Source organism: Hippocampus comes, unplaced genomic scaffold (genome assembly GCF_001891065.2).
Source record: "Hippocampus comes isolate QL1 unplaced genomic scaffold, H_comes_QL1_v1.1 scaffold17, whole genome shotgun sequence".
Taxonomy (NCBI): Eukaryota; Metazoa; Chordata; class Actinopteri; order Syngnathiformes; family Syngnathidae; genus Hippocampus; species Hippocampus comes.
In genome coordinates this window covers 649183-674386 of record NW_017805002.1, presented here as the reverse complement: position 1 = coordinate 674386, position 25204 = coordinate 649183, and the positions used below count along the sequence as shown (strand labels likewise).

The 25204-nt window shown below is 43.4% G+C and overlaps 5 protein-coding genes and 1 long non-coding RNA gene across 10 annotated transcripts in view; 2 read left to right on the top strand and 4 right to left on the bottom strand.

The window, feature by feature from the left end:
- LOC109507575 (uncharacterized) overlaps window positions 1–14800 on the bottom strand; it is a 52538-nt gene extending 37738 nt beyond the window's left edge. For both annotated transcript variants that reach the window (XR_002166490.1, XR_002166489.1), the window contains exons 1-2: window positions 14694–14800; window positions 8790–8829 (exon numbers count right to left, since the gene is read on the bottom strand). This is a non-coding gene — a long non-coding RNA (uncharacterized LOC109507575). The remainder of the gene's footprint in view (window positions 1–8789; window positions 8830–14693) is intronic.
- Window positions 10202–13977, top strand: meiob (meiosis specific with OB-fold). Of its 2 annotated transcripts, none has more exons than XM_019857000.1 (14): window positions 10202–10558; window positions 10636–10729; window positions 10901–10958; window positions 11139–11270; window positions 11366–11438; window positions 11510–11705; window positions 11882–11982; window positions 12107–12159; window positions 12316–12411; window positions 12558–12650; window positions 13008–13152; window positions 13233–13419; window positions 13510–13596; window positions 13677–13977. In XM_019857000.1, the coding sequence occupies exons 2-14, from the start codon at window positions 10673–10675 to the stop codon at window positions 13788–13790; spliced, it is 1392 nt and encodes a 463-aa protein (XP_019712559.1). In that variant the 5' UTR covers window positions 10202–10558; window positions 10636–10672; the 3' UTR covers window positions 13791–13977. The 2 variants fall into 2 exon arrangements, with proteins under 2 accessions (XP_019712559.1, XP_019712567.1); XM_019857008.1 differs by having other exon boundaries at window positions 10202–10561; window positions 10637–10729.
- mlst8 (MTOR associated protein, LST8 homolog (S. cerevisiae)) lies at window positions 14334–16901 on the top strand. Its single transcript, XM_019857035.1, has 9 exons — window positions 14334–14439; window positions 14702–14849; window positions 15131–15182; window positions 15263–15425; window positions 15614–15689; window positions 15752–15904; window positions 16096–16220; window positions 16323–16486; window positions 16593–16901. The coding sequence occupies exons 2-9, from the start codon at window positions 14721–14723 to the stop codon at window positions 16709–16711; spliced, it is 981 nt and encodes a 326-aa protein (XP_019712594.1). The 5' UTR covers window positions 14334–14439; window positions 14702–14720; the 3' UTR covers window positions 16712–16901.
- Window positions 16902–16929: 28 nt separating this feature from the next.
- Window positions 16930–19331, bottom strand: bricd5 (BRICHOS domain containing 5). Of its 3 annotated transcripts, none has more exons than XM_019857053.1 (6): window positions 18987–19331; window positions 18788–18919; window positions 18564–18716; window positions 18357–18464; window positions 17260–17413; window positions 16930–17078 (listed from the first exon to the last, which is right to left on the bottom strand). In XM_019857053.1, the coding sequence occupies exons 1-6, from the start codon at window positions 19053–19055 to the stop codon at window positions 16984–16986; spliced, it is 711 nt and encodes a 236-aa protein (XP_019712612.1). In that variant the 5' UTR covers window positions 19056–19331; the 3' UTR covers window positions 16930–16983. The 3 variants fall into 3 exon arrangements, with proteins under 3 accessions (XP_019712612.1, XP_019712630.1, XP_019712621.1); XM_019857071.1 differs by having other exon boundaries at window positions 18564–18707; XM_019857062.1 differs by having other exon boundaries at window positions 17260–17410; window positions 18987–19329.
- A 1017-nt stretch (window positions 19332–20348) lies between these two features.
- pgp (phosphoglycolate phosphatase) lies at window positions 20349–22261 on the bottom strand. Its single transcript, XM_019858467.1, has 2 exons — window positions 21393–22261; window positions 20349–21213 (listed from the first exon to the last, which is right to left on the bottom strand). The coding sequence occupies exons 1-2, from the start codon at window positions 21985–21987 to the stop codon at window positions 20888–20890; spliced, it is 921 nt and encodes a 306-aa protein (XP_019714026.1). The 5' UTR covers window positions 21988–22261; the 3' UTR covers window positions 20349–20887.
- A 335-nt stretch (window positions 22262–22596) lies between these two features.
- Window positions 22597–25008, bottom strand: zdhhc4 (zDHHC palmitoyltransferase 4). The gene is made up of 6 exons (XM_019856848.1): window positions 24519–25008; window positions 24318–24391; window positions 24025–24203; window positions 23815–23940; window positions 23408–23652; window positions 22597–23187 (listed from the first exon to the last, which is right to left on the bottom strand). Exons 1-6 carry the CDS (start codon window positions 24639–24641, stop codon window positions 22888–22890), a joined length of 1047 nt encoding a protein of 348 aa, XP_019712407.1. The 5' UTR covers window positions 24642–25008; the 3' UTR covers window positions 22597–22887.
- Window positions 25009–25204: the final 196 nt, after the last annotated feature.

Here is a 25204-nt window from a genome sequence, read left to right as displayed (position 1 = left end):
AAAAAAAAAAAAAAATCACACGAGATGAATTCACTGAAAATGTTCATAATTACTGCTCATCTGCCACAATGATGAGATTGTTTTTCAACCGTAATGAGTCCGTACTTATCCACCCCCCCCACCCCCAACCTCGGCTCTGCCTGTTGCTCTGAGGTAGACCGACTGATGCTCGCTATGAGCGGAACCGGCAAACCACATTGAAGAAAAAGCTGCGAATCCATTTTGTACCCTGCCGTAAACAAATATTGCGTCAGTATCTGGGAAGACTTTTTTTTTTGTTTTTTACAATCCCGATGACAGACTTGTCATTTATTTGTCTTTTATTGACACTTACACAACAAGTGTCTCATTATGACCTCAGCCGTGCGGCCCCTGCGGCACCTAAGCGCAGGCACCAAAAAATTAAAATGAAATTTAAACATTTTTTTGAAAAACATGACCGATTTTAAACTTCAACTTGACGGAGGGGTGCCATGAGCAGCAGCGTATGAAAACGACGCCGTTTTAACCCTTTCATGCACAAATAACGATAACGTGAGAACCTGATGAGCCGTCCACTGTAGTAACCGCCGTCCCCTGAAAGGGTTCATGCTTTCGATACCCATCAAGAAGGATCAATAAAAAGAAATCAAAGTTTCTCTTCTCATCTTCTTTCCAGTTTCTCACACGATAACCCCAACAGAAAGGTAATTGCCCGACCCTGAACTGAAAGATACTCGCCTATTCCAGCCCCAAATCCTTGATTATAACGCTCCCCGACAACCAAACTACATCCTTCCTATCATGCGATGCGGTGAAATGTTCACCACACTTATCGTGTGCAAGGCCGTGGAAAAGTGGAGCTCTTGCGAGACAAATTTGCTCAAAGTTCAAATGAGTAAATCAGATGATGGGGGACATACAGGAAGAGTCCGCCGTTGATTTAGTGTTTCCAGACGTGAATCAAGGGAGATTTTTTTAACATACTTTGAAAAACAAGATGGTCTGTTTCTCCCCTGAGGGGAGATGAGTGTCTATTTTGAAAGACCCTATGGAATGAATTCGATCCAGGGCCCCCCTTTTCGACCCCTCAACTATCTCAGGAACAAACGTGAAAAGATGATGGCGTGAAACTCCGCTCCTCCCTCGCGTTGCTGTTTGATCAGTGGTTGATTTGTTCGTTGGCAAGCCCAAAAATACACAATGGATTTGACTAACTTTATGGAGGGGTGGTGGATTTGCTGAGGAAGAACCAATTGGAGCCATTCCCAGCTGACTTTGGGGCGGGAGTGTGGGGGTGGGGGCAGTATACTCTGGATTGACCAGCACAAAAAAAAATATGTAGCATGCAAGACTAGCATCCTGTCGACAAAACAGACCAAAAAATGGAGTTGGCGACACTTCGCCACACACCAGGCAAGTGAGCACCACCCATTGCGACACGGCGACACTGTATCGGGTTTTGAGGCTCCACATCCACTGTGTCCACCATGCACGTCAGGATTTATGATCATAAACATTCCGCGTGTTTAACATGATAGCGATAGTGGCCGAGCAGACTTGGGTAGAAAAAAAAAAAAATCACTGTTCACCCTTTCATGCACCTTGTAACCTGATGACATGATAAGCTGCCCACTGTCGTGACCGCTGTCTTAATTTCAATAAAAATGGTGCAGTCCTGTTGCCCTTGTCAGCCGAACAAACTCAAATAAAATGCTAACTGCCAATCCAGAAATGTGATCATCCACGTTTTAAATGGGATGCGCTAACCGCAAACAACCAGCTCCTGAATATTAGATCTTGCTAAAATGTGCCATTTACTCCTATTTGTAATTTCTCGCTGTCCACTCGTGTAGCTGTCAGCCGATAGATGTAATCATTGAAATTTACAACACGCACCAGAGAAAAGTATTGAACTTTTGAACTGAAATTGTGATCGATATGTGAACGGATCATTTAAACAGCGAAACGTCCGCTTTTTAGTGCCGACCTTTGAAAATCGATACTGATCCAACATTCGTCCGTACCGGCCAGCCGGAACAGGGCCTCGCATGCCATAAGGTTGTCCAGCTGAACCGCGAACGCTTTGCGGTCTTTGGCGGGGGGGGGGGGGGATCAATGCATAGCCTGCATCATAAACACTCAGGCGACCCCACCCGAATGTGCACACCATCCCCAATCAGGTAATAGAGCACATCGTAACCGGCGCATGGGCGGCGGCTGAAGAACTGATCAATAGGCGGCTAAAGGAACAGGTAATATGATATTGATGGAAGCGCAATTACGCGGATGGGAAGCAGATGGATGTGATTTTGGTGTCTGTGGGCCGCCGGCAGCCATGCGTGCACCTGCACATGAGTTACTACATTTTTTTTTTTTTTTTTGGACAACATAAATGTATCCTTGCCTGCTTTGGCAATTTTTATTATTTTTTTAACGAGCGCTTCACAGCCTCGATATTGATCTACCCGGCATTCTTGAGGCCTGTGGGAAATCAATTACACGGTGACTACCGTAGGTTAATATCAGCATTAGAGTGGCATTGACTCACAGATAGGCGCGGCTGAGAAATAACCATGCAAAGAAAAAAAACAAAAAAAAAAAGCCGCAGTAGCAAGTTTCCTTTTCCAGTCCTTCTCCTGGTAATCATTCCTTCGTAAAAAGGGAGCCAGATTGAAGGAACAGAAGTCCAACTCTGGTGGTCCGGGGCATGACATCACAGACGGCAAAGGGGGGAAAACGACTACGGGGTCAAAATAAAACGCCCGACAGAAAGAGAAGAAGGAGGCAAATCCTCTAATCCAAACACAGCAGATGTCTGCAGGTTGAATGGGGGACTGACGAATGAAAACAGAAAGCTTTTTTTTTTTTTTGGTGCGGTCGCAAACAAGTCATCGAAAAAGCGGCAAAGAAAGTCGAAGCGCGTGTTTAAATTCTCTGCTTCAGACCGACGACAGGCCAAGTAGAAGTCTGCCGCCACCACAGACGTTAAGTAATCACAAGCAGGAGCTGAAACGCTGACATGAGAGGTCATGAAATTTAACTTCATAGACGTCGCGCTCGTCCTGATGGAGCCATTTGGATTCCCTCCACGCTGGAGGTCGGAACTAACCTGCGCTCTCTGGGGCTTGCGGCTGATCTAACAGACGTGTCCCCGCATGGAGAGACAAGGTTTCCCCATCGGCACGTGCCCCACCCAGCAACAACAACAACAACAACAATTTTTTTCCCCCGCCAGCTGCTCCGCTTTTGCATCTTCATCTGCTCCCTAAATCACTTCATTCAACTCGATTGACTTTTCATAGGTAAACTGGGACGGTCGGGAGGCGTGCCACTGGCAGGAAGTAAAGGGCGAGTAAATCTTGGAAATGAGCACAGTTCGGACCATATTATATAGTATTTTTATTTTTTATTTGTTTCTTATACAGTGGTGCGTTGAGTTAGGAGTTTAATTATTTGGGCCGGACTCATCACTCAAAACATGCATATCTCAAATAATTGCTTCCATAGAGATTGAATGGTGTTGCCATGAATTGGTTCCAGCAATGGAAAAAAATGAAATAAAAGGAAAATATCACTCACATACAATGCACTTTATTTAAAAAAAAAAAAATCATAATAATTGTATGAAAAGCAAATATTGGGTTATTACAGCTCCCTCGAGTGTGTGTGGCTTGGCCACAGGAGGGCAGTATAATAATGACATGGATAAAGAAACAAAGAAGACGTTCACAACTATCGGAACTATCAGCGACTCAAAAAGCTGCAGTATAGCTTAACGAATTTCAAATATACAGTATATGCCTCTGACGATTGATATATTGTCTGTCTATATGTCTTACTGCACCATTTGTGTTCAAAGGTGTGTCGCTCTAAACACTAACGCCAATGCAATTTGTTCGCCTTCCTATGGCATTTTGCTTTTGTTTGTGGGTATTATGCTAGCAGTGTGAGACAAAGTTATGTTTTTTTTGTTTTGTTTTAAAACACGCAATGTGGAATTCTCTTTATCCCTCACAAATATCATCTCTCTCTCTCCCTCTGTCTGTCAAATGTCCCCAGGCAGTCTCCATAAATCTTCCTTCCATTTTAATCAAGAATCAAATCAACATTTATGGTTGAACTGCTTTTGATGGTCCTTTATCCCCAGTGGAGCCCGTCAACGTGCTGCTCCCCCCCCACCGACATCTCTCTGTGTGTTCCTTCAACGTACCGCAGCCTGGAAGCCCACAGGGGGACTTGACTGGTTAATCCTGGGGAAGGCTGGCACCCACCTACATTCCTCTCGCCGTCATCCTTCCCAGTCTGCGTAGCAAGTTGCCAAGGCCACGCTAATGCTTTGCAGTACATGATGGCGCAGACTGGGAGAGGGCCATAATTCGTTCCATTCCTCTTTATTAAACTCATAGCCGCATTGTTATTAGCGTGCGCTTGCCTGATGCCTTCCATATGGGATGTTACTAGCATCCTGAGGAAAGGCTTTTGGTGTTTTTTTTGTTTTGTTTCTTTTACTTCCGATGTCAGCGTTTGCTTTGAGGAAGGCCAACTGTTGTCGAGTTCAAAACAACATGTCTCCTTTTGATGGGCTTTAGCCCTCATTATCAATCATCCACTCATCAGGGCCATTTCTGCAATGAAATTATTTTTCTTTTTGTTATCCCCCCTGCCTGTCACACTTTTAATCAGCTCTTCTAAATACATTCTAAGCTCCCATTTTGGAGATCTCAGCCCATGACTTAGTAGCTCGGCTGGGTGAAGATTCGGCATGGTCAAGTGACAGGCTGCCGTGTTGTATTCGCTCAAATTTGCTCACGGTATTTTCGTTAGCTTCTGATGAAATAAACGCAGCCATATATCTGGGGTTCGTGATGAAGTGCTGCCTTCACGAGGGAAAATACAATCAAAACGTTTGCGTTAAAATAGTGTTTACTGTGCAAAAATAGAATATATTAGCTACACCAAGTAGAGCGGCACATATGATGCTTCATTCCGCAGCGATAAAAGTGTAACAGCAACAAATGGGAGATAAATCATGCAAATATATCTTTGTTATTATTAGTTACATGCTTTTAAAAATTAAAATAATTCTAATTAAATTTCATGCGTCCAACATTCAATCATTCAGCAGGATGGAAAGCGTGTCTTTTTGCTTTTATTGGGACCGAATGAGAACGTCGGCACTTGATGAACTCATTTTAAAAATGAGTCATAAATACCACTCGGGTCTCGTGGTGAAAAGTTTGTGCCCGTCTTTGAGAAACAATGCATCATTGTTTTGAGGGGCATACGCACCCACGAAATGAAGGCGTCTGCTTAATGTATCACTCGGCGGTAATTAAAGAAACGTGTTCGCTCCCCTTCACATCCTTAGAACGGAACGCTTTCAAATTCCGAAAAAAAAAAAAATGTCAGTCGGGGTCAAATGTGCCGTTCGATATTTCTGTCAGGGGCTGTCGGAAGGCGGAGGGGCGGGGGGGGGCTTAAGGGAGGATGTAAAGATTGGAGTCGGTGTAGACAGTTTGATGGGCCGACTTTCCTTAAGTATGCACCACTGGGATTCGACGGGGTAAAGATGATGAATGGGTGAAGTTTTCGCTTGGCATCGACGCATTTTCATTGGCAGTATGTCGAGCCTGATTTTTGTCCAAGAGAATGAAAATAGCGAGCGCGAGTGATTCACCTCCGAGCAGAATCCGATTCCGTCTGTTGCGGTGTCATTCAACTAAGTACATTTACTCAACAAACTGATTTTCGAAATTGGGTGGATGTTTACATTCCGTGTCACCGTCTGGATTGATTCGACTAAAGCAAACACTTTTCCTTACTTGAACAATTTCGGTGACTTTAAATTACTCTAAGTGTTTTGGATTGCAGTAATCTGTTCATTCGCAAGAGCCAGTTCCACCCAGAGGAAATCGATGGAGGCAAACAAAAGGTCCCATTCAGCCCGATGGGTTGGAGCCCAGAAAGTGATGCCGCCATCTACTAGCAAGACTGTTAAACTACTGTACATGAACCCTTTCGGCTACAGCGGTTACTACAGTGGGTAGCTTATCATGTTATCAGGTTACAGGGTGCACGAAAAGGTTAAAAAAAATTAAAAATGCTGATTGATTAAAATACTGTCGCTACAATTTCACTGTGTCTGTTTACAAAATAAACCCAAATGGTCGACTATGAACTAAACTATAAGAAGCTTCGCTAATAGGGAAGGCAAATACATATTGCGCAACTGGCTAACCTATGAAACCTGCAAATAACACGGCGCTCGCAATTCATTTCATCCTGGGTGGCGGCGAGAAGCTTCAAAAGACAGCGCGTGAGTCATGAAATTGCATGAAATATAATAACAGATGGATCATTTTATCTTGGTCGGTCTTAAATTTTGATTCCTGTGACTACGACCATAATAGCGTTGCACTGTCATCATGAGTCAGTTAAATAATGGTATTATTTCCACACACACCCACATTGCCCAGAATACAAGTCTTTCAGATGTTCTGATCTCCGGTACAAAATGTTCAGTTGCAATATTTTAACCATTGCTATTAGGAACATTGTGCTGCACTGATGTTACTGTTTATATCCAAACCACCACGTTCTTCCTTAGAACTCGAACACATCAAGTCACTTGTATGATGTGAAACGTTTGTGTATACTCAGAAAATTCTCCACGCTAGTTCGAGAGAGATTTGTGAAGCAATGCCGCATACTCGGCGTCGCTCCGAGGCATGCCACAAATGCAAAGGAGAGGCCGTAATTGGGGAAGGTAGACACGCAGGGAGATGGTGAACATGCCTGGGCGGCATGCTTGGATAATTAATCCCTATTCTAGTATTAGCTTTTTCTTTTTTTTCTTTTTTGCATAATAACTTTGACTCAAAGCCAAGCTTAATGCTGACACGTGATCGGAAATGTCATAGACGGACAAACAAACTGCGCATCAATGTCACAGTTTTTTTAAAATCTTCAAATGAGTTACATTTCGACATGAACGATAAGACGTGATTTCAGAGCATACAACAATTCTACTCACGTATATATTCTTTATCCTCTGCAGAAAATAATCGATATTACTGCCGCTATTTAAGTGCTATTTCTCTTATTAAAAGAGAACAACGTTTCTTGTTTGTAATTTTTGGGCAGCTGGAACAGATTCATGGCATTTCAATTCATTTCAATGAGCGAAGGCGATTTGAGGTGCAAATATTTTGAGTTATTCAGGGCTTGGTCACTCTCCCACTGACACTGTCACTGATTTGTTTACACAAAAGTGAAGCAACCGCGTTTATTTCCACAATCTGCACCATGTTCAAACGTTTCCTTTTTTTTCAGCCTCTCTCACACCTACAAAACATGACAACTGTAAATTTCTAATGCTCCCCTCCCGCGTCTCTTTAAAAATGATATATGGCAATAGGTTTTATTTTCCCTTTTCGTTCTGCTTTTCGACAGCTCATGATTAGCATCATTGAACCTTTCCTTTACAGCCACATATATAGTGCTGTCTTCCCAGGGTGAGGACTTGAGCGGGCAAGCCGTATGGTTCCACCATGCAGACCAGGAAGTGTGCATTCACTGGCTTCGAACGGGCCCTGTGGTGCAGCAGCAACCGTCCGTCACACAGGTGGCAGGGAAATTATAGTGTCCACATACAGTACTCGTATTTTGCAAGGCAATAAAGTCTGCTCATGCTGATGCCAACAACTGCAAAACCTATACTTGGATGTAAAAGTCTCAGCTAAGGTTTTACCAGCCTATATGTTTAATGATCTGAAGAAATGTGGCTCTTATAGGAGCTGCTGCAGTCTTTTTCTTAAGAATAGGACTATTGTCATGGTTGCGTGTGAACTAAAGCCGCCGGTTAAATACTTCAACCTGTCTATGGTTTTTTTGTACAAAAAATAAAATAAAATAAATAGCAGCACTGAAAAACTGCTTTGCATTAAACCACATCGCATGCCGACTTAGTGTACACACAAGACTAAGACTTCCTGGTTGCAAATGGTCTACGAGAGGAAGAGCTGCGCTTCGACAAAGACGCAAAGCAGCGGAAGGACGAACAAATGTGCCGCAGCGCCGAAAAGACTCGAGCTCGGCGACGAGCTGCCATTCTGTTGGCATGCCTCTGTGCAGTCACTGGTGTCTGTACTTCATCCTCGCCGCTCTCGTGTACACGGACGGGAGTTGGACGGCAAATCTCCCGTCTGGTGCCATTGTGGACAGCTAGTTGCTAAATAAAAAGCGCGGTGGCCGAAGGATTCAGATCAGACAAATCTGCAATGCTAATTTGAGGAGAGACGAAAACGTGAAGCGCTGTACTTAGAAATTGACACGGCCACAATGGCTCCTGTGTTACATAAGCTTAAATTACATGTTGTCTTTTTTTTTTTTTGAGTACTTTCACAACATGGCCATACCTCTAATAGCTAAAATACTGTCATCCTTTCAACAGGGCTCACAGGATCAGGTCAAACTAATAAATTACACCAACAAAGAGTGGAAACAGATAAGATGGGCAATTAAGCAAGGTGCACACATAGCAATAATCAACTTTGAGCATTGTCTACCCCCTTCAGATCAAAAAGCCAGCAAAGGCCCCGCCGTGCGTTTCAACAAACATAACAGTTTATGAATTTGTACTATAAAAGACTTACAAACACAATCCACTGCCATTGGTGAACTCAACAGCAATTTCCAAAAGAGGAAAATAAATTCAAAAATGGCTGATAATATACAATCCCATCCGTCACTTAAGAATGTTTGAGGTAAATTCAGTTAATTAGGACAGGAAAAAAAAACGCACTTACAGTGAGATGCTGGCGGACGGGTCTTCACCACAAACCATAACTGGAAAAGAAGCACTGGCGTTAATGACGTTATTCAACTGAGATTTGAATACAAGGCTGCGTTTAATATTTCTGACTGTCAATCAACTCTTCCAATATAATTTCTACTTTGATTTTTATGTGAGCTATTTATGGTCTTTACTTTGCTCGGCAATAATCTTCGACAAATGATTGCGCCACAAACCAAACTTAGACCTTCCTCAATATTCAATATTGGATCAAAGGATGATTCATGTCAGATTAGGACAGGCTGTGGATCAATGTGAATAAATCATTTGCCCAAATGGTACAGTGTTGCTTGATTTATCTGATGGGGGGGACATAAAGGCGCTGCTGTGATTAATAGCATATTGATGAGATAAAAAAACCCACGAACAAAATGACACTTTAAAATTGCATCTCATTTGAATAGTGTGCATCTGGCGCAAATAGCAGATCAATTCCATTACACAGGTAATCAATCACTTTTAAAATATTGCCGTTTTACATTACACAACATATTGCGTCCCATGTCAAATGTCTCCACAGACAGTGACCTAAAATTAAATGGCCAAGCCTAAAAAAAAAAAAAAAAATCAACATTAGTCGAAAGGGATATGATGATCTACCCAAACAGCCAACTGTGAGGATTATTCATACACAGAGATGAGGAAAAAGGCTGCGATATGATGATCTACCCAAACAGCCAACTGTGAGGATTATTCATACAGAGAGATGAGGAAAAAGGCTGCGTTTGCGGGTTTACCGTCACCGCTCTTCATTCATGCTTAGCTATATAGGACAGTATCACCAGTCAGATACAGCTTTGTTCAATCAAACGGACAGGAAATTGTCACATTCATCTTTGCCAAGCTGTCGCTGGTTGAATCCCGTGCTGTGAATTATGATTGGAATAGATTAGCATGGCAATATCCACAATGTAGTGTACAGTGCAACATTTAGAAGGAAAAAAGAAAACAACACGTGGGCAAAAGTATTGGGACACCTCGAGCCATTTCACTGACGGTAATGATCCTCAAGACGTGGGAAATTATGCAATGTCAATTGGTTGTCGTTTTATTTTTTGTGTTTGCTTTACACAAATGATGTATCTGTATTCATCTGTCCATGATAATGACGTATAGTGACAGGCAGGTTGATAGAATACATTTAGCATTGTGGATTATTAATATGCAGTTCAACAAATCTCAGTGTCATAATTTTCAAGTTATTTGTGTGTGACGATTTGCGGTTTTCCATTGTTTACCAAAAGCGGACCAACATTTTTGTCCATGTGCATCTTTTATTTTTTTTATTTTATATAATTTTGTTTGGTGGTGTACCGTGATTTATATTTTAATGGGTAGAATATAAAATTAAATTAAATTAAAAATAGTATTTTCGTCCCGTGGCTCATTCAAGGTTAGGAAACACAAATTTACAGGAAGTGAAATTTCAAGAGGATTGAGTTGCGTTTTAAATTGTGAGTTTTGGTTTCGGAGCTAAAAAAAATAAAAGACTTGAATGACAGGTTTTAGTGAAATTTAAAAAATGGACTAAGCACAATTGCTGAGTATAAAAACAGCTTTTAAACGTAATATTTAGACATGTTTGTTTGGACGATACCATCGATATTTCTACATTGTCAATATTTCTCACTGCACGCGAAGGCATCAAGTAAGCAAGCACAAGAAGACTTTTGCCGTGATACAATTGAACAAGGTTGAACTGACACAAACTTATTCTTTGGGAAAGTAAATACAGTATGTTTATATTCGTTTGTAGTATTGGTATTTAACTTGTTGGTATTGATGAAATATCGTCTTTAGAGTTGTTAGGAAGAATTATTAGAAAAAGTGCTGAAAATGGCCGCCATTAACCACAATTCCATCTCTGAGCTTCATCCCAAATTGTCTCACCCTGTAAGTAAAAAATATTTTTCTTTTCACAAAATTCTTAACTATTTTAGGGGCAGGGTGTTTCGTATTTTTATTATTATTATAAATTTGCATGGTCTGACGTTGTGGTTCAATAATGTTGACGTTTAAGGCTGAATTTCTTGATTCACAATAACGAGACTGTATCTTTTCCAGAAAGTGATTGGTATAATCATAGGAAAAACTGATATTAAGGGCTTCCCTGACAGAAAAAGTATGTATCACATTTATTCACTCAGTATGTCGAATTTATTATTTCAGTAGAAGTACAACATGCTCTGATTGTAAAATAATTCATGCCTTCGTGTTTTGTCCACTGGCGCCCTCTTCTGGTGAATAGTTATAACATTGTTTGAGCGTTCTTTCTCATTTACTGTCTTATGTGAATTTTGAGACTTTGGTGTGGACAGATTCACTTTTGGCTTCACCGTTAAGGACTCTCCTGACTTTTTTATCAATGTGTCGGCCTGGGGAAGCGATGGTTACATTAACAGGCTGTGCAGCAGTTTCAGTATCGGTGATGTTGGTAAGCAAAACCGCCCCCACCCCACTCCCGTCTAAACGTCCCTCAAGTGTCTACTCTGATATTGCTGAATGCCTACGTCATTATTATGTCTTCAGTCATTATTGAAAATCCATTGGTGACCACCAAAGATCTAGAGAAGGAGGAAAGATTCTGTCCTACCACACCGAGGTAACTAATCTTCAAGTCACATGGTTTCCAATGTCTTAAGTTCACAGTTCTCCTCTCCTTCTCTTTGCCAGTCCCTACAGGTTGATGCTTGCAGAGGCTCATTCCCAAATGTGTCTTTGTGTGGACGTGGACACCAGTGACAGCTTGCTGCCACTGATTCACATGCCAGTGAAGGACTCCAGAGACTTCTACCCTCTGGGAGACATCGTGGCCAATGGGAAGAGTCTGGATGGATCATTTATAAACATACTGGCTGCTGTGAAAGCGGTAGGTTCTCACTTTCGCCAGCCACAACATAGTGGACACCTGCGTGATCTCATAAGAGCCAATACAGAGATCAGTCCATTGTTCTATTAAGCAAATAATAATTCGGATTTTCATCAAACACCGGTCAGAAGGTAATTTCACTCCGGTTTTTGTGCCTTGCCGTTCTCCTTTTTCAGATCGGTGAGATGAAACTGTTCAGGAAATCGGATGGATGCCAGGGACAGAGGATGGAAGTGAAGCTTTTTGATGAGTTGGTCTCGTCCTTCCCGCTCATTTGGTGGGTCTCCTACTTTGTGTTCTATTTGCTCGTCGCTTTGTTTCAATCCCATTGACTTTGGTAAGATCAAGCTGAACTCGCTGGCCTCTGCAGACTAACTTCCTGACCTGTGATTAATTCACAGTTGGGACAGAGAAACCATTCAGCATGTCCAGACTTCAGTGTCCAAAGGGACTGGTAGGAATGAATCTCTAGTTGAATGTTATTACTACCCGTCACGTCCTATTCACGTTCCCGTACTAAAGTCAAGCATAACTGTGGACACTTGAGATGAAGCGCTCTGTTATTTTTGAGATAACTTGCGCATGTTTTGACTCGATTCCTCATTCCAAGTGATCTTCGTAGCGGATACGAAGATTAACTTTGACAGCTTCCGCAATGGAATGACCGCAGCAGTCAACTCCAAAACCATTATCACTGTCAATCCTGGTAAGCGTGTCACTGCATCATTTCACCAAAGCATAACAGCTACCAATTAAACAAGAGTCATGTCGAAAAAAGTTATGCGGGGGGAAGTCGTCCAGCAGCGAGCCATACAAAGAGGCATGCACTGTGTTCATCTTTTTTTTTGGCAGACACGCAAGAGGCTGGCTTGCTGTGCAGATATGCTACGGAGATGTTAGAATCCGGCGCTCTGGAACAAGATGACAAGGCAGAGGATGTGCAGGGTAACTTAGCATCAAGACTTGACTGACTCTTGGTATTACTCGAAGAAAAAGCCCCTGCATTTTAATGGGACATTTGATATCCCACTGGGATACGTTAGAATGTGTGGCTATAACTACTGGTACTTAAGATCTCAGAATACACCAAAAGCTTTCATTATACATCCAGTGTTTAACCCTTTCATGCACCCTGTAACCCGATAACATGATAAGATGTCCACTGGAGTGACCGCTTAATTGGGATTACATCTTGTCTGTTTGAAATTATGAGGGGAAAAAAAATCTGGTGGAATACAGCGACATTTTCATTTTCTTCTCATCATATGTCCTAATGACTGATGTTAGTTTATGATTGAGCAGTGGAGTCAATCACCGCCGTGTACACGGTGGGTCAGCTGAAGGAAAAAAGCCAGGAAAGTCCGGAGACGTCCCACGGCATCACATACAGTTTCATCTCTAAACTCGATCTAGACTCTTGCGTTTCCAAAGTCATCAGGACTCGCTGGTATGCTCACTCGGGGCGCACGGGATGGGTTACTCATTGCAACAATTGCCCACTTTTTTTTTTTTGGTCACATCTCTCAGCGCCAAGTGTAAGTTCCAGGTGACAGAGGGCACGCAATATTGCAACAACCAGTTGTGTCCAGGAAGGGGTCAAGTCTTCTCCTCCATCACTGGCTTTGACCTCATGATGAACCTCACAGACCACACGGGCACTCTGCACGCCTGCACCCTCAGAAGCCCAGTGGCCGAGGCCATGCTGGGATGCACTGTTAGTATTCCAAACAGCACAGTTACTCATCGAGAATCAGAGGGGGGGAAAAAAAAAAAAAAAGCACAAAGCGTATCTTTTCTGCTTCAGACCGAGCAGTTTACTCATTTAACCGACAATGAGCGCACTGCAATGAAGTGGAAGTTTCTTCTGGAGAGATGCAAAACATATGTGAAGGTGCAATTGCTGTTCACTTTCCGCCTCAAAGATTCAGTGCAGACACACATTATAAATGTTTGTGGAAATTTTTGTTTTAGATCCTCCCTTCCACCAGGACAAAGAGTGGGGTGCGGGCAGTGGTCCTGGCCTGCTCACTGGCTGACCCGGGCGAGGTGAAGCAGCACATGTCAACCCTGCTGAAGGGGGACTGAGGAACTCCCCCTCAACTACACGGTGGAAGCTCGAGTGTTCGTTTCCTCCAAGCATTACACAGAAGCGATGAGAGTTTGTGTTTAGGTTGTTGTTATTCTGTCTGTTCTTCAACACTGTTTTGTATTTGTCTGAGGTGTTAAACCATTACATCTTCTACCGTGAAATAAAGATGCGTTCGTTCATCAAGTCTGGTCTCTTAAATCTGAACAGGACTCTTTTGTTTTTGTTTTTTTTTTAATCCTAGGTATTATCAGATTTTGGTTAAGGAAGACGGATGCAAACATCTCTAAAACATTCAGACAATCTACACAAGGAGTTGAAAGGCCGGGACATGTGTGACATTGAAAGAATGAACAATTAACATTCCGTGAGCAGGAGCCTGCTACATTATGTAAAAATACAAATAAGCAGGCTAGCATGAAGACAAACATCTTCTCAACATAAAATATAATTTACAATGTGTTCATATTTATGTGGCAGGTTTACTCAATTTTGAAATTACAATACCGGTAGTTTGAGAGAATAACATAACGAGCCAGCAGATGGCAGCACTGACGCGAGCATAGCGGAACCTTTGTCATCATTATTTGTTGCTCGGGGGGGCTATTTATAAAGACGTACAGGTTTAGTGCAGGACCAAAACCAAAGGTAATCAAAACTAATTTTAACTTTTCCAAGCTTAGACATACAGTCATTCATGTTTTTTTTCCATGCAGCATTGCACATTTACTATATCGGCTTTTAATACCGTGGATCTGCTGTTCCAACCCATTTAACACAGCACGAACGTCAGCTGCTGGTTGGCGTCATTTGGATGCTGCGGCGTGGAAATATGCTGTACTACCTTCGTGTTGTGTCGCATAATAATTGAACGTTAACACGTATTGGTGAACTATACTCACTTCGACAGTGGCAGCCAGAAGACAAGCATGAACGTGAATCAGGGGACCGTGGGCAGCGACCCGGTCATTTTAGCCACGGCCGGGTACGACCACACAGTCCGCTTTTGGCAAGCCCACAGTGGAATCTGCACCCGAACAGTTCAGCACCAAGACTCTGTATCCTTTAATTGGGGATCACACTTCCGGTTGAAGACAACGCAATACGGCTTTGCGTCTCCTTTTTATTTTGCTTTTAAGTTCCAAATTCACTTTTAGGGTTTCGTTTTGGTGCTTATCATTCTGCAACATGATTTGGTACTCAATGATGAAGTTGTGAGGGGACACTGATGGTCGTGGTTCACGTAATTGACTTCCATGCAGGAAGTGTGGGTTCAGTTCCCATTCAGTGACTGGAAATCTGAGAAATGAATTGTTTCTTTAATAATTCTTGTTGCCAGCAAGTCAATTCACTTGAAGTAACACCTGACAGGAGTATGATTGCTGCTGCAGGTTAGTTACTTTAAAAAAAAACACTCTTCTCCTCATACATATGTGCATGTCATGAATAAAACGTTGCCTTCCCTTTTAAGGTTATCAGCATATCCGCATGTACGATCTGAACTCCAACAATCCCAACCCTGTCATTAATTATGACGGCGTAAGCAAGAACATCACCTCCGTGGGCTTCCATGAAGATGGACGCTGGATGTACACGGGAGGAGAAGATTGCATGGCTCGTATCTGGGACCTGAGGTACTCCATTGCCAGATAACTGGACTGTAAGAAGGGTCCTTTGGTTTACGATGGAGGTGGTCTGCCAATTTAAGCTAACACAGTAGCAAAGTCAGAATTACAGTAAATGTTTGGATAAAAATGATAAATAGGAAATATTTGAATACAATCAAATAATGAATGTGTCAAACTAACTTAATCCCGCACAGGTCAAGAAATCTGCAGTGTCAAAGGATCTTTCAGGTCAACGCGCCCATCAACTGTGTGTGCCTGCATCCGAACCAGGTGGGATGTTCACAAATGCGCGTTGACGTTGATTTTGGTCAACTTGAAATGTGCATTTTCAGGCAGAACTCATCGTCGGAGACCAGAGTGGAGTGATTCATATTTGGGATCTGAAAACAGACCACAATGAGCAGCTCATTCCCGAGCCGGAAGTGTCTGTCAACGCAGTTCATATCGATCCAGATGCCAGTTACATGGCAGCAGTCAACAGCTCGGTCAGTTACTCAACTTTATGATTATTTTTTTTTTCTTTTAACCCTTTCAGGGACAGCGGTTACTACAGTGGACAGCTTATCATGTTATCGGGTTACCATGTGCATGAAAGGGTTAAAATCTACATGGAAGGAGACAAACAGTGTACTTGTGCCTTTAATTCATAAAACTTCCTAGTTGTTCTCCACGCCAGGGTAACTGTTACGTGTGGAACCTGGCCGGAGGCATGGGAGACGAGGTGACACAGCTCATTCCCAAAACCAAAATCCCAGCGCACAAACGCTACTCTCTACGCTGCAAATTTAGCCCCGATTCCACGTGAGTCTTTGCCTCGGCGACAATTCTACGCCCGTAACCCACAACCTACCTCACGAGGCATCAAATGAGTGACCGATGACGGTGTGCTTCTCATTCTGTCAGTCTGTTAGCCACCTGCTCAGCCGATCAGACCTGCAAAATTTGGAGGACGTCCAATTTCTCCCTGATGACCGAGCTGAGCATCAAGAGTAACAATCCTGGAGAGACATCTAGAGGCTGGATGTGGGACTGCGCCTTCTCAGGGGACTCGCAGTACATTGTCACGGGTAGGCCGAGTTTGGTCATATGAACGTTTGACCAAAACGTTCCCACGTCGGTTAAAGCGCCGATCATCGGAATAACAATGAATTGCGTTGTTTTTTTTCCCCGCAGCTTCCTCGGACAACTTGGCTCGTCTGTGGTGTGTGGAGACGGGCGAGATCAAAAGGGAGTACAGTGGCCATCAGAAGGCCGTGGTGTGTCTGGCCTTCAATGACAGCGTGCTGACCTGAGGATCGGGACTGTGCAATGCAAAGCAAGACCATAAAAAAAGTTTTTAAAAAAATCATTGAAAAAAAAAAGTGCGCAGTTGTCTTTTTTTTTTTTTTTTAATTCAACACTGACATTACACTGGTTGTCGGTACAAGTGGGGAGCCAGGGAGGGTTGTAGGCATGAATCTTGTATTGACAGCATTCGTCTTGGATATCATTCTTGATAGAGCTTTAAAAAAAAAAAAAGTTTCTCCTCCTAATCTTTTTTTTCCAGGATGATTGTTGAAGAGAATTACTCCGGTAGGTAGTAAAAGCAAACAGACACGCAGATGTTGTTGGGAAAGCATATGTCGATGCAGAAATAGACCAGCCGCTGTTTGCCCGGCCCTGAGAAAGACAGAAACCGAAACTTGTGTCAAATAAATCAATCAAAACTGAAATGGCTTGGATTTTCTCATGCATGCGTACCAGTTGTGAATAAGCCTTACACCAAATTGTACTTCCTATACGTTCGCGTTAGAGTCATGTAATTTGCTGAGTGCCTTGAGGTCTGTTCTCCACTTCTTACCTTCAGCCCTCTTGGTCCAGTGAATAGTCTTATCCTGACACAGAAGCTTCAGAGGCTCTTCCAAGGTAGAGGCATCAGTCTGACGAGCAGGCAGGACTCCCAAGAACTCCGTGCGCCGGCGGGTCTCGTTTGGAGAAAGCTGGAACGGATTCTGCTGGAGAAAGAAAAAAAAAAAATCAAAAAATCAGAAGTACGGTCAGTAAAATATTAGAAAGGCCCCTCACAGTATGACAAAGTGCAGTTTCATACTTGTGGTGATCTACAACTCCAAAAAATGCTATTTATAAATTTGTATTGGAGATCTTGAGGATTGAACTTAACATGTGGCTGGTGGGCGTGGCTTTCAAGTTCACATCATTCAAGACAAAACTTTTTTGCTTGGTTGGCTAATATGATCATACGAGCCAACTTAATCGAAATGCAGCCAAATATTATGTAGACGGCTGCTCAAATTGCCCAATGAGAACTAATTGCAAGTCAGTGGGGGCAGTATTTCCCTCCAAAAGAGAAGTTTAAAAAAAAAACACCCCCCCCCACACACACAGTGAGGCTATTGTATTTGCTGCAGTCTCCTGTAAGAAGAGCCCAGGCTGCAGGGATCACATGTTCTGAGGAATCCAGCAGGAGCGAGATTTGAAAAGGATCTTCTTCATCCCCCCCCACCCGTTTGGATTTAGCAGCGAGGTAGTCATGTGGAAACACACTTTAAACGCACAAGTATCAAGCTAAAAAAATTGTGTGAATTAGTCAACTGCCATACTGTGACTATGAATTAATCTTTAACCCCGCAAGATATTTTGGACAATTCTACACTTGCAACTTTGTGGGAACCGCTTTCGCTCGTGAGCCGGGGACTTCTCCAAAAGGATACTTTTGGAGGGGACTGTATGTCCAAAAAAAGCTCCTCAAACCCATTTCAACATAGTTCCTCAAGAAGATGTTGGCCAAAAATTAACTTTTGTCCAAGTAATCTCTTCAAATCACCTCAACAAGGTTCTGTGACACCTATGTATTACTTTTGTTTGGCCCGATTAAAAAAACAAATAAATAAATAAAATAAATTGAATACTCAAGGGTTCACTTTACTGCCTTGCTACCTTGTGTACCGATGCTTGAAGAAGGGAGTGCACATTCTCATAGTCCCATGTCTCCATGGTCTGCAGGAAGCAGCTCTCCTGGTGGACCGGCTGGTAACATACCAAGCCCTTTAAAAAAAAAAAATAAAAAAAAATTAAAGCACGGCAGAATTTAAATCAGACATTTTCTCCTCTGTCACACCCCGTTCGTTGCTCCCGTGAACGTACATGTTTCATGTCAAAGAGCACAGTGGACGTCTGATTCGCCCGTGCGGTCACAGAAAAGGTCACGAGGCCGTTCTGCTGGTCCACGACTGCAGACTGGTTGAGGAGCAGGACCCCTGCCGGGTCTGGAGCGGTGAATCGGACAGCCTGTGAAGACTAACGAAGATGAGGAAGAGGAGGATGATGATGACGATGCGAAATAGGTTGAGAAATATGACCAGCCAAACCTGCCAGCGATGTTGCGGCAACTCAAGGTGGCCAGTCAAACCGAGGGCCAGGAGGATAAGGAGCAGGGAAGCTGAGAGGCTGACGCAGAGAACTTTTTTGGGGATGTGGTGGGAATCCGAGGAGCCCCCTTTCTAGAGAGACAAAAGCAGAACGACTGAGAAGAGTTCAGCATGAAGAACCAGGAAACGACACGCTTACCGTGCAGCATCCTCCTTCCAAAGTGCCTTCTGGAAGATTCCAACATCTTCCCATCCCGCGTCCCATCATGGCTCCTCACTCGGTCTGCTCCCTTCTCCAACGGCGCCGGAACGGAGCTGTGCTCATGACAAGCGCTTGTCCGAGATCCGCTTCACCTGGCTGCTTTCCGTTTTCATCCCCAGAGACCTCCCACTTCACCCCACCACCCCCTCCTCGTCTCTTCAATCCAAATCCTCGAATCACCCGAACTTTTACGGAGATTGTTTTCATGCCTCTGACCCTATAAGGAAGAAGCCATTACATTTTGGTGTGGATCCACAAATTGTTAAGAGATAGGCTCCACCGAGTTCCTTTCCTGCAGTCTTTTTGGACTCCACACACACACACACACACACACACGCTTGGCAGCCGACTTCAGTGCGGACAATAGACAAAAGGCATAAAAGCAGCCACGGCACGGAAGGCATCTCTCAGCAGGCGAGAAGGTGATACGCGACTCTGGAGTAGTTCCCGCAGGGGAAAGCATCAAGGTGACTTTACGAAAATAAAACCACGGCAAGTTGACGTTAAGATTTTTGTTTTAATCAGGATCAGCGTTGCATATTTGTGTGAACGTCAAGAGGCCCGCACAAAAGAAAATCATTAACCCGATAGCCAAAGTGCGCAAGTCATTTTTAACACAATGTCACAAGATCAATAAAATATATCAAAGTGCTTTTTTTTTTAAATATATTTCTAAAGATTCTCACTCATCTAGATCATGGTTATTTGCAAAACATGACTTTGGCAACTATGTGTTAGGCTAACAAACTGCACATGTAATTTGCATTTTTGCTACTTGCCAGCCCCCCCGCACTTGAAAACGGTTGCAAACATGACTCCGTTCCACTTTGCAGCTCACTTCCTTCCTTAAATTGCAGTTAGTTGCCAAAGCAAAGGCGCAATAAACCCTTTCACGGACTAACCTGGTAACATTATAAGCCACAGGTGTCAAAGTCAAGGCCCAGGGGGCCAGATCTGGTCCGCCACATCATTTTATGTGGCCCGCGAAAGCAAATCAAGCACGTCAAGTTCCATGATGCTTGCTAAAGTCTGCACCAAAATTTCAAATTGTCACACGTAATCCACAATACCAGTCATTATTCTTGACTTCAAATTTTAAAACTAGTTATCGATCAATATCAATCAAAAGCGACAAAAATGAGTGAGACAACCATGTTATAAGTTGTCCACTGTAGTAACCGCTGTCCCTGAAAGGGTTAAAGTACACGATTATCTCAGAATGTTATACTGTGTGGTACTCGTGTGTATTCTTGAAACTGGTTGCACGGAAAATACATATGAAATAACAGTACTTAAAAAAAAAAAATACACTAATTTGTAACTTGTGAAAAGAAGCTAGTACCGGGTTAGCATACCACAGTTTGACACAATAACCCTGAACGCTTTCAACAATACTCCTTTAAAGATTTGAACATTTCAATTTATAAAAGACTGCATATAGATTTGGATAAAGGAAATTTTACTCCACCCCTACTAATTATGTAATCATTTATGATAACATGTGACAGGAGTTTAACTCGTGATTTACAGGCTGCACCAGCAAGTCCCTAACGACTGTGGTCCAAAATACCCTCACTGAACTTGGCTTCTCGTAGAATTCAGAATCAAATTACATTTGAGAACTATTTAAAAGTTACTGTGTCTTCCGGCTCATGCTAAACCAGTTGGCATTAAACTGATTTGACATTTTTTTTCACCGGTTCAAGTAGCACCTTGAAACGGACAATTCTGTATAAAATCTTAAAAAGCTGATGGTAGTTGTGTCATAAAGATGATAAATCATGAATATAACCGAGACAACTGGATGATGATGGACCTGAAGTGATCCCAAGAGTCCTTCATCCCTGCAGGGCCGGGAGCAAGTCCGCAATGCTCTCCACGTAATAATCGGGCACCATTCCCTGCCTCTCCGAGCAGCCGCTCTTCTGATTGGCCTCAGCCTCGGCCACCGTGCTGACGCCGGTGAGGGTGAGGAGCGTCTTGAGGCCGCAATTGGAACCCAGCATGATGTCCGTGTCCAGGCGGTCGCCCACCATCAGGCAGCGGCCGGGCTCCACGTGGAACTTGGAGGCCACGCAGTCAAACATGAAGCGGCTGGGTTTGCCCACTGTGGCGGCCTGGCGCTGGGCTGCGGTCTCAACTGCCTGCAGAAGGCAGCCCGTACCTGACGGGAGCGAGAAGAGATGCAATTTGAACACTTAGGCCTACTACGCTACTGGTCAAGATGGCAGCACTTAGAGAGCCAAGTATTTCTTGAGGTGTAAAAAGCTCGAGTGCCAGAAAAGATCAGAAGTGAAGGAAACTAACGCAAAGAACCCAAGATCCAAGCGGATTTCTTCCTACCTGGAACTGCCGTGCCCCCTTCCAGAGGCAGCCTGGTGTCTCTATTGGTGCCCACAAACAAACAGTCCATTCGGGTGAGGTACTGCAAGGCTCTGTTCAGCTTCATGTAGCTGAAATGCTCATCAAACCCGACCAGCACCGCCTTCACGTCGGGTTCCAGAGGCACGTTGGCCCAGTCGGTCTGCTTGCCGAAGATGTGGTCCGGTCCCAGACCGGTTTGCTGGATGCCAACCGCCTCCAGCTCCTGCTTCATAGCGTTGCTGCCGATCAGGTACACTTTTCCCTGCAGCTTGCACACCGTCTTCAGGTAGATGGCGGAGCAGTACGCGGTCCCAAACACCTCGTCCTCGCTCGCGTTAAAGCCCAGCGTGGACATTTTATCCACGTACATCTTTCTTGTCTTGGTGCTGTTGTTGGTCACGAAAAAGACTTTCTTTCCGTGTTCCTTGAGCAGCTCGATGACTCGAGGGGCACCGGGGATGGCCTGATCCCCCCTCCAGATGACCCCGTCGCAGTCAAACAGGACGCTGTCCACAGAGGCCAGCAGTTGTTTCGCCAGTTCGCCGCTCAGTCGGACGCATTTTGACCCGGCCATGATTAGACAAGTTGCGCCCAAGTGTTCAAAATAAACACGTAATTTGTAGTTGCGCAATCGACGACCGTTCGCTTTCCGCACCAGGAAATATCGTTAGCGCATGACACGCCCTAGGTTGTAAAGCAAGTTATAACATGACCATAAGTCAAACTTTTTGGGCAAAACAAAGGACTTAATTGTACTGCACAATAATTATGTAAAACCTGACCTTCCAGTGAGCCCTTCTTCATGCTGATGCGATTACTTCCGCACCGGCTTATGAGACAGGACCCACGCAAGAAGCCCCGCCTACCGCCCCCTAGCGTCCGTTTCCACGCCTGCCTAAAATGTCATTTTGGAAATTCCTTTATTGGACGTTCGGCTAATCTAAACGCGATGTACAGAGTAAACACATTAAAAAGATTCTATTTTCAAACTATATATACTCTCTGCCCATTTTAAAACGTGCACACATATCCTGATATTGCACAAATATGTGCAGGGAGCACATGCTCAATCAATCACAATTAGGATTAAATATACATTAGTGTTGCACATGATTATTGTTCGGTACTCTATTTTGGGTGTTGTGGATGCATCATTCCATCAGTGAATAACACAATAAAAGAATTCAAATTACAAATGCAAGCCTTTTAATCGTGAAAAAATACAATTTAACACATCCAGTTAAAGCGATAAATTAAAAAAAATGTTTCACATAGAAATCCCCGAACACATTACAGAAAATTCTCCTTCAAAATTAAAAATCTGATCAATGGTGTCACAACAACGAAGGAATTCAATATTTGTTCTCCCTTAGTCGTGGGGATTTTTCCAATCTGTGACCTTGTGTGGGTGACTATTTTTTCAGAACTAGTTGATCGTAGAATGTAAACAGACACCAAGCGCAGTGACAATCTTCTAAGTGTTTTTCTTTCCACCAGGTCGTCGAGGAAAAAATATCTCTCCCAAATTCCGCAGTACACCACGGCTGTAGTAGTTTCTCTTCGAGTTGTGAGACGCCGCAATACAAAAATGATCTCCCGTGGGAGACGGGTGGCAGTGCTGGCAAACATAGCCGCGATTTCTGTACCACTCATTGGAAGTCTGATTGATGAGCGCCAAGAACAAATGGAACAGTGTGTAACCAGCGAGCAGCAAGAAGACAAAGACGACGAAGCCCAGCATGAAGACGATTCGGGGGAAGGTCAGGAAAAGATGCTACAAAGGTAAAAAAAAAAGAGAAAATATTTCAATATGAAATAAGGCCAGTGATTATGCAGTATCTCACAAAAATGGGTGGACCAAACGATCAATTTCCAGCACTCCCACTGGAGTTCACCAGTTTTCCAAATTGCCACTCAAACCTTCTTCCACTCCTTTGCGATGACATCATCAAAGCTAGTGGATGTTTGTTTTGTTGCCACTGGTTGATTTTTACCTGCATGACAAACTGAGGCCCAGCTGGCTGTTGCTGGCCGTACTCATCAATGTAGCTGGCCCACAGGAGCCCCGACTGCAGCACGGCTTCAACCAGCAGGTCGGCCGTCAGGATGGCGATGTCAGCCGACATGGCGCATACGCTGATCAAGTAGAGCAGGAAGTAACGGATGTTGTAGGCACCGATGCAGTTGTTCACCCAGATGCAGTGGTGGTCGAAACGCTGAACGCACCTGTCGCACACTCCTGAAATACAAAGTGCATTTGGGCTTCATATAGTTTGAATTCTCAATAAAATGTCAGGAGGAATGAAGAAAGGCATGAATGCAAACAGTCAGAAAGGATAAGATGCAAATACAGTTTTCGATAAAGCCACAAGGGTGTGAACAACCGAAACAAAGAACTCACTGCAGTGCTTGGAGCGGGCAGGTTTGATAAGGTGACATGTTGGGCAAGAGATGCCCGGGTGAAACAGCCTCTTGTCGTATGGATACATGTTCAACTGGCTCGAGTTTTTCTTCTTGGTCACGGTGCCTTTGAGATGGTATCAAATAAAAAGTTGCAGCGTGAAGAAGGACAAAATAACGAAACCAAATGCAAGGCCAACAAAAAAGGTGCCTGGTTCTTTGTTGATGCAAAGGTAGAAGAAGAAAGTCTTGACGAGGAGGAGGATGTAAGGCACGGACAGGCTGACCAGAGAGATGCCCATCTCGACGCAGAAACCAAAAACCTCATAGGTGAACTCGGCGTATACGGCCCCTTCTAACAGGATGTGCAGAATGATGAACATTTTGGTCCTGCAGCGACAGGGAAGTGGCACATTAGAATGGCCATGGTCTTGAGAGTGATTACAAGATATCAAATGCGTGTCTATGATGTGCAAGTATAAAGTGCAGACGTTGTGTACACACCTCTGGTGAAAAAACCTGTGCGAGGTCCACTGTAAACACCGCTTGAGCCATTTTGGAGTAAGTGGTACAACTAACTGTGAAGGGGAGGAAAAAAAAAGTACACAGTATTTTAGTGGGTGTGTTGATCGTGCAATACTTACTCCAACAGCGCTCTCCAGAGTTCATTTCTGGAAATGTCAATAAAGACCCCATATGTCTTACCTTTGTTGTGGTGTCGAAAATGTAAGAAAATGGACTTTGTTGCTGGCCCGAATATTTGCAGACTAAAATGATGGACGTGAGCACCACAGTCACGTAGATGGCAAACAAAGTGAGGAAATCCATGTCTCACGGGACTACCTCAACATGTGTTCGCCGTATAACCTCAACACAACGCCGATAATATCGCCACTGTCAAATTTCGCAGTCGTTTTGTTCCCAAGTGAAGCACAAATGACAACAAAAATACATTCTAAACTTCTAAGGTGGACAGGTTTAACATCAGAAAGTACGCTTATTCAAAATACAGTCCACGCTTTTTTTTAATTTCACCTCTAGGCGCAAACAGAACTATTTGAAAAATATTATCTCACGTTAACATAACTGGTAAAGTTGTGCAGGTATCGACGTGGTTTTTCGTTAACGTTTGGTCTACTTCCTGTAAACATTGCTACTTCCTTAGCATGCGTGGCTAGCTAACAGCAGTGGGTGGGGCTTAACTGTGCGGAGTCTGGCAAGACTCATTTTAAAATTACTCATTTAACGTTAGATATTTGATATGTGTTTAATATAATCATAATAATAATGTCATTAATATTTATTTTCCATTTTCGTGTTTATCCTTATTTTCCGATTAAGTGCTTGACACGTTAAGAATGTTAATCTTTTGTGCTCAGATGCGCTCGCGT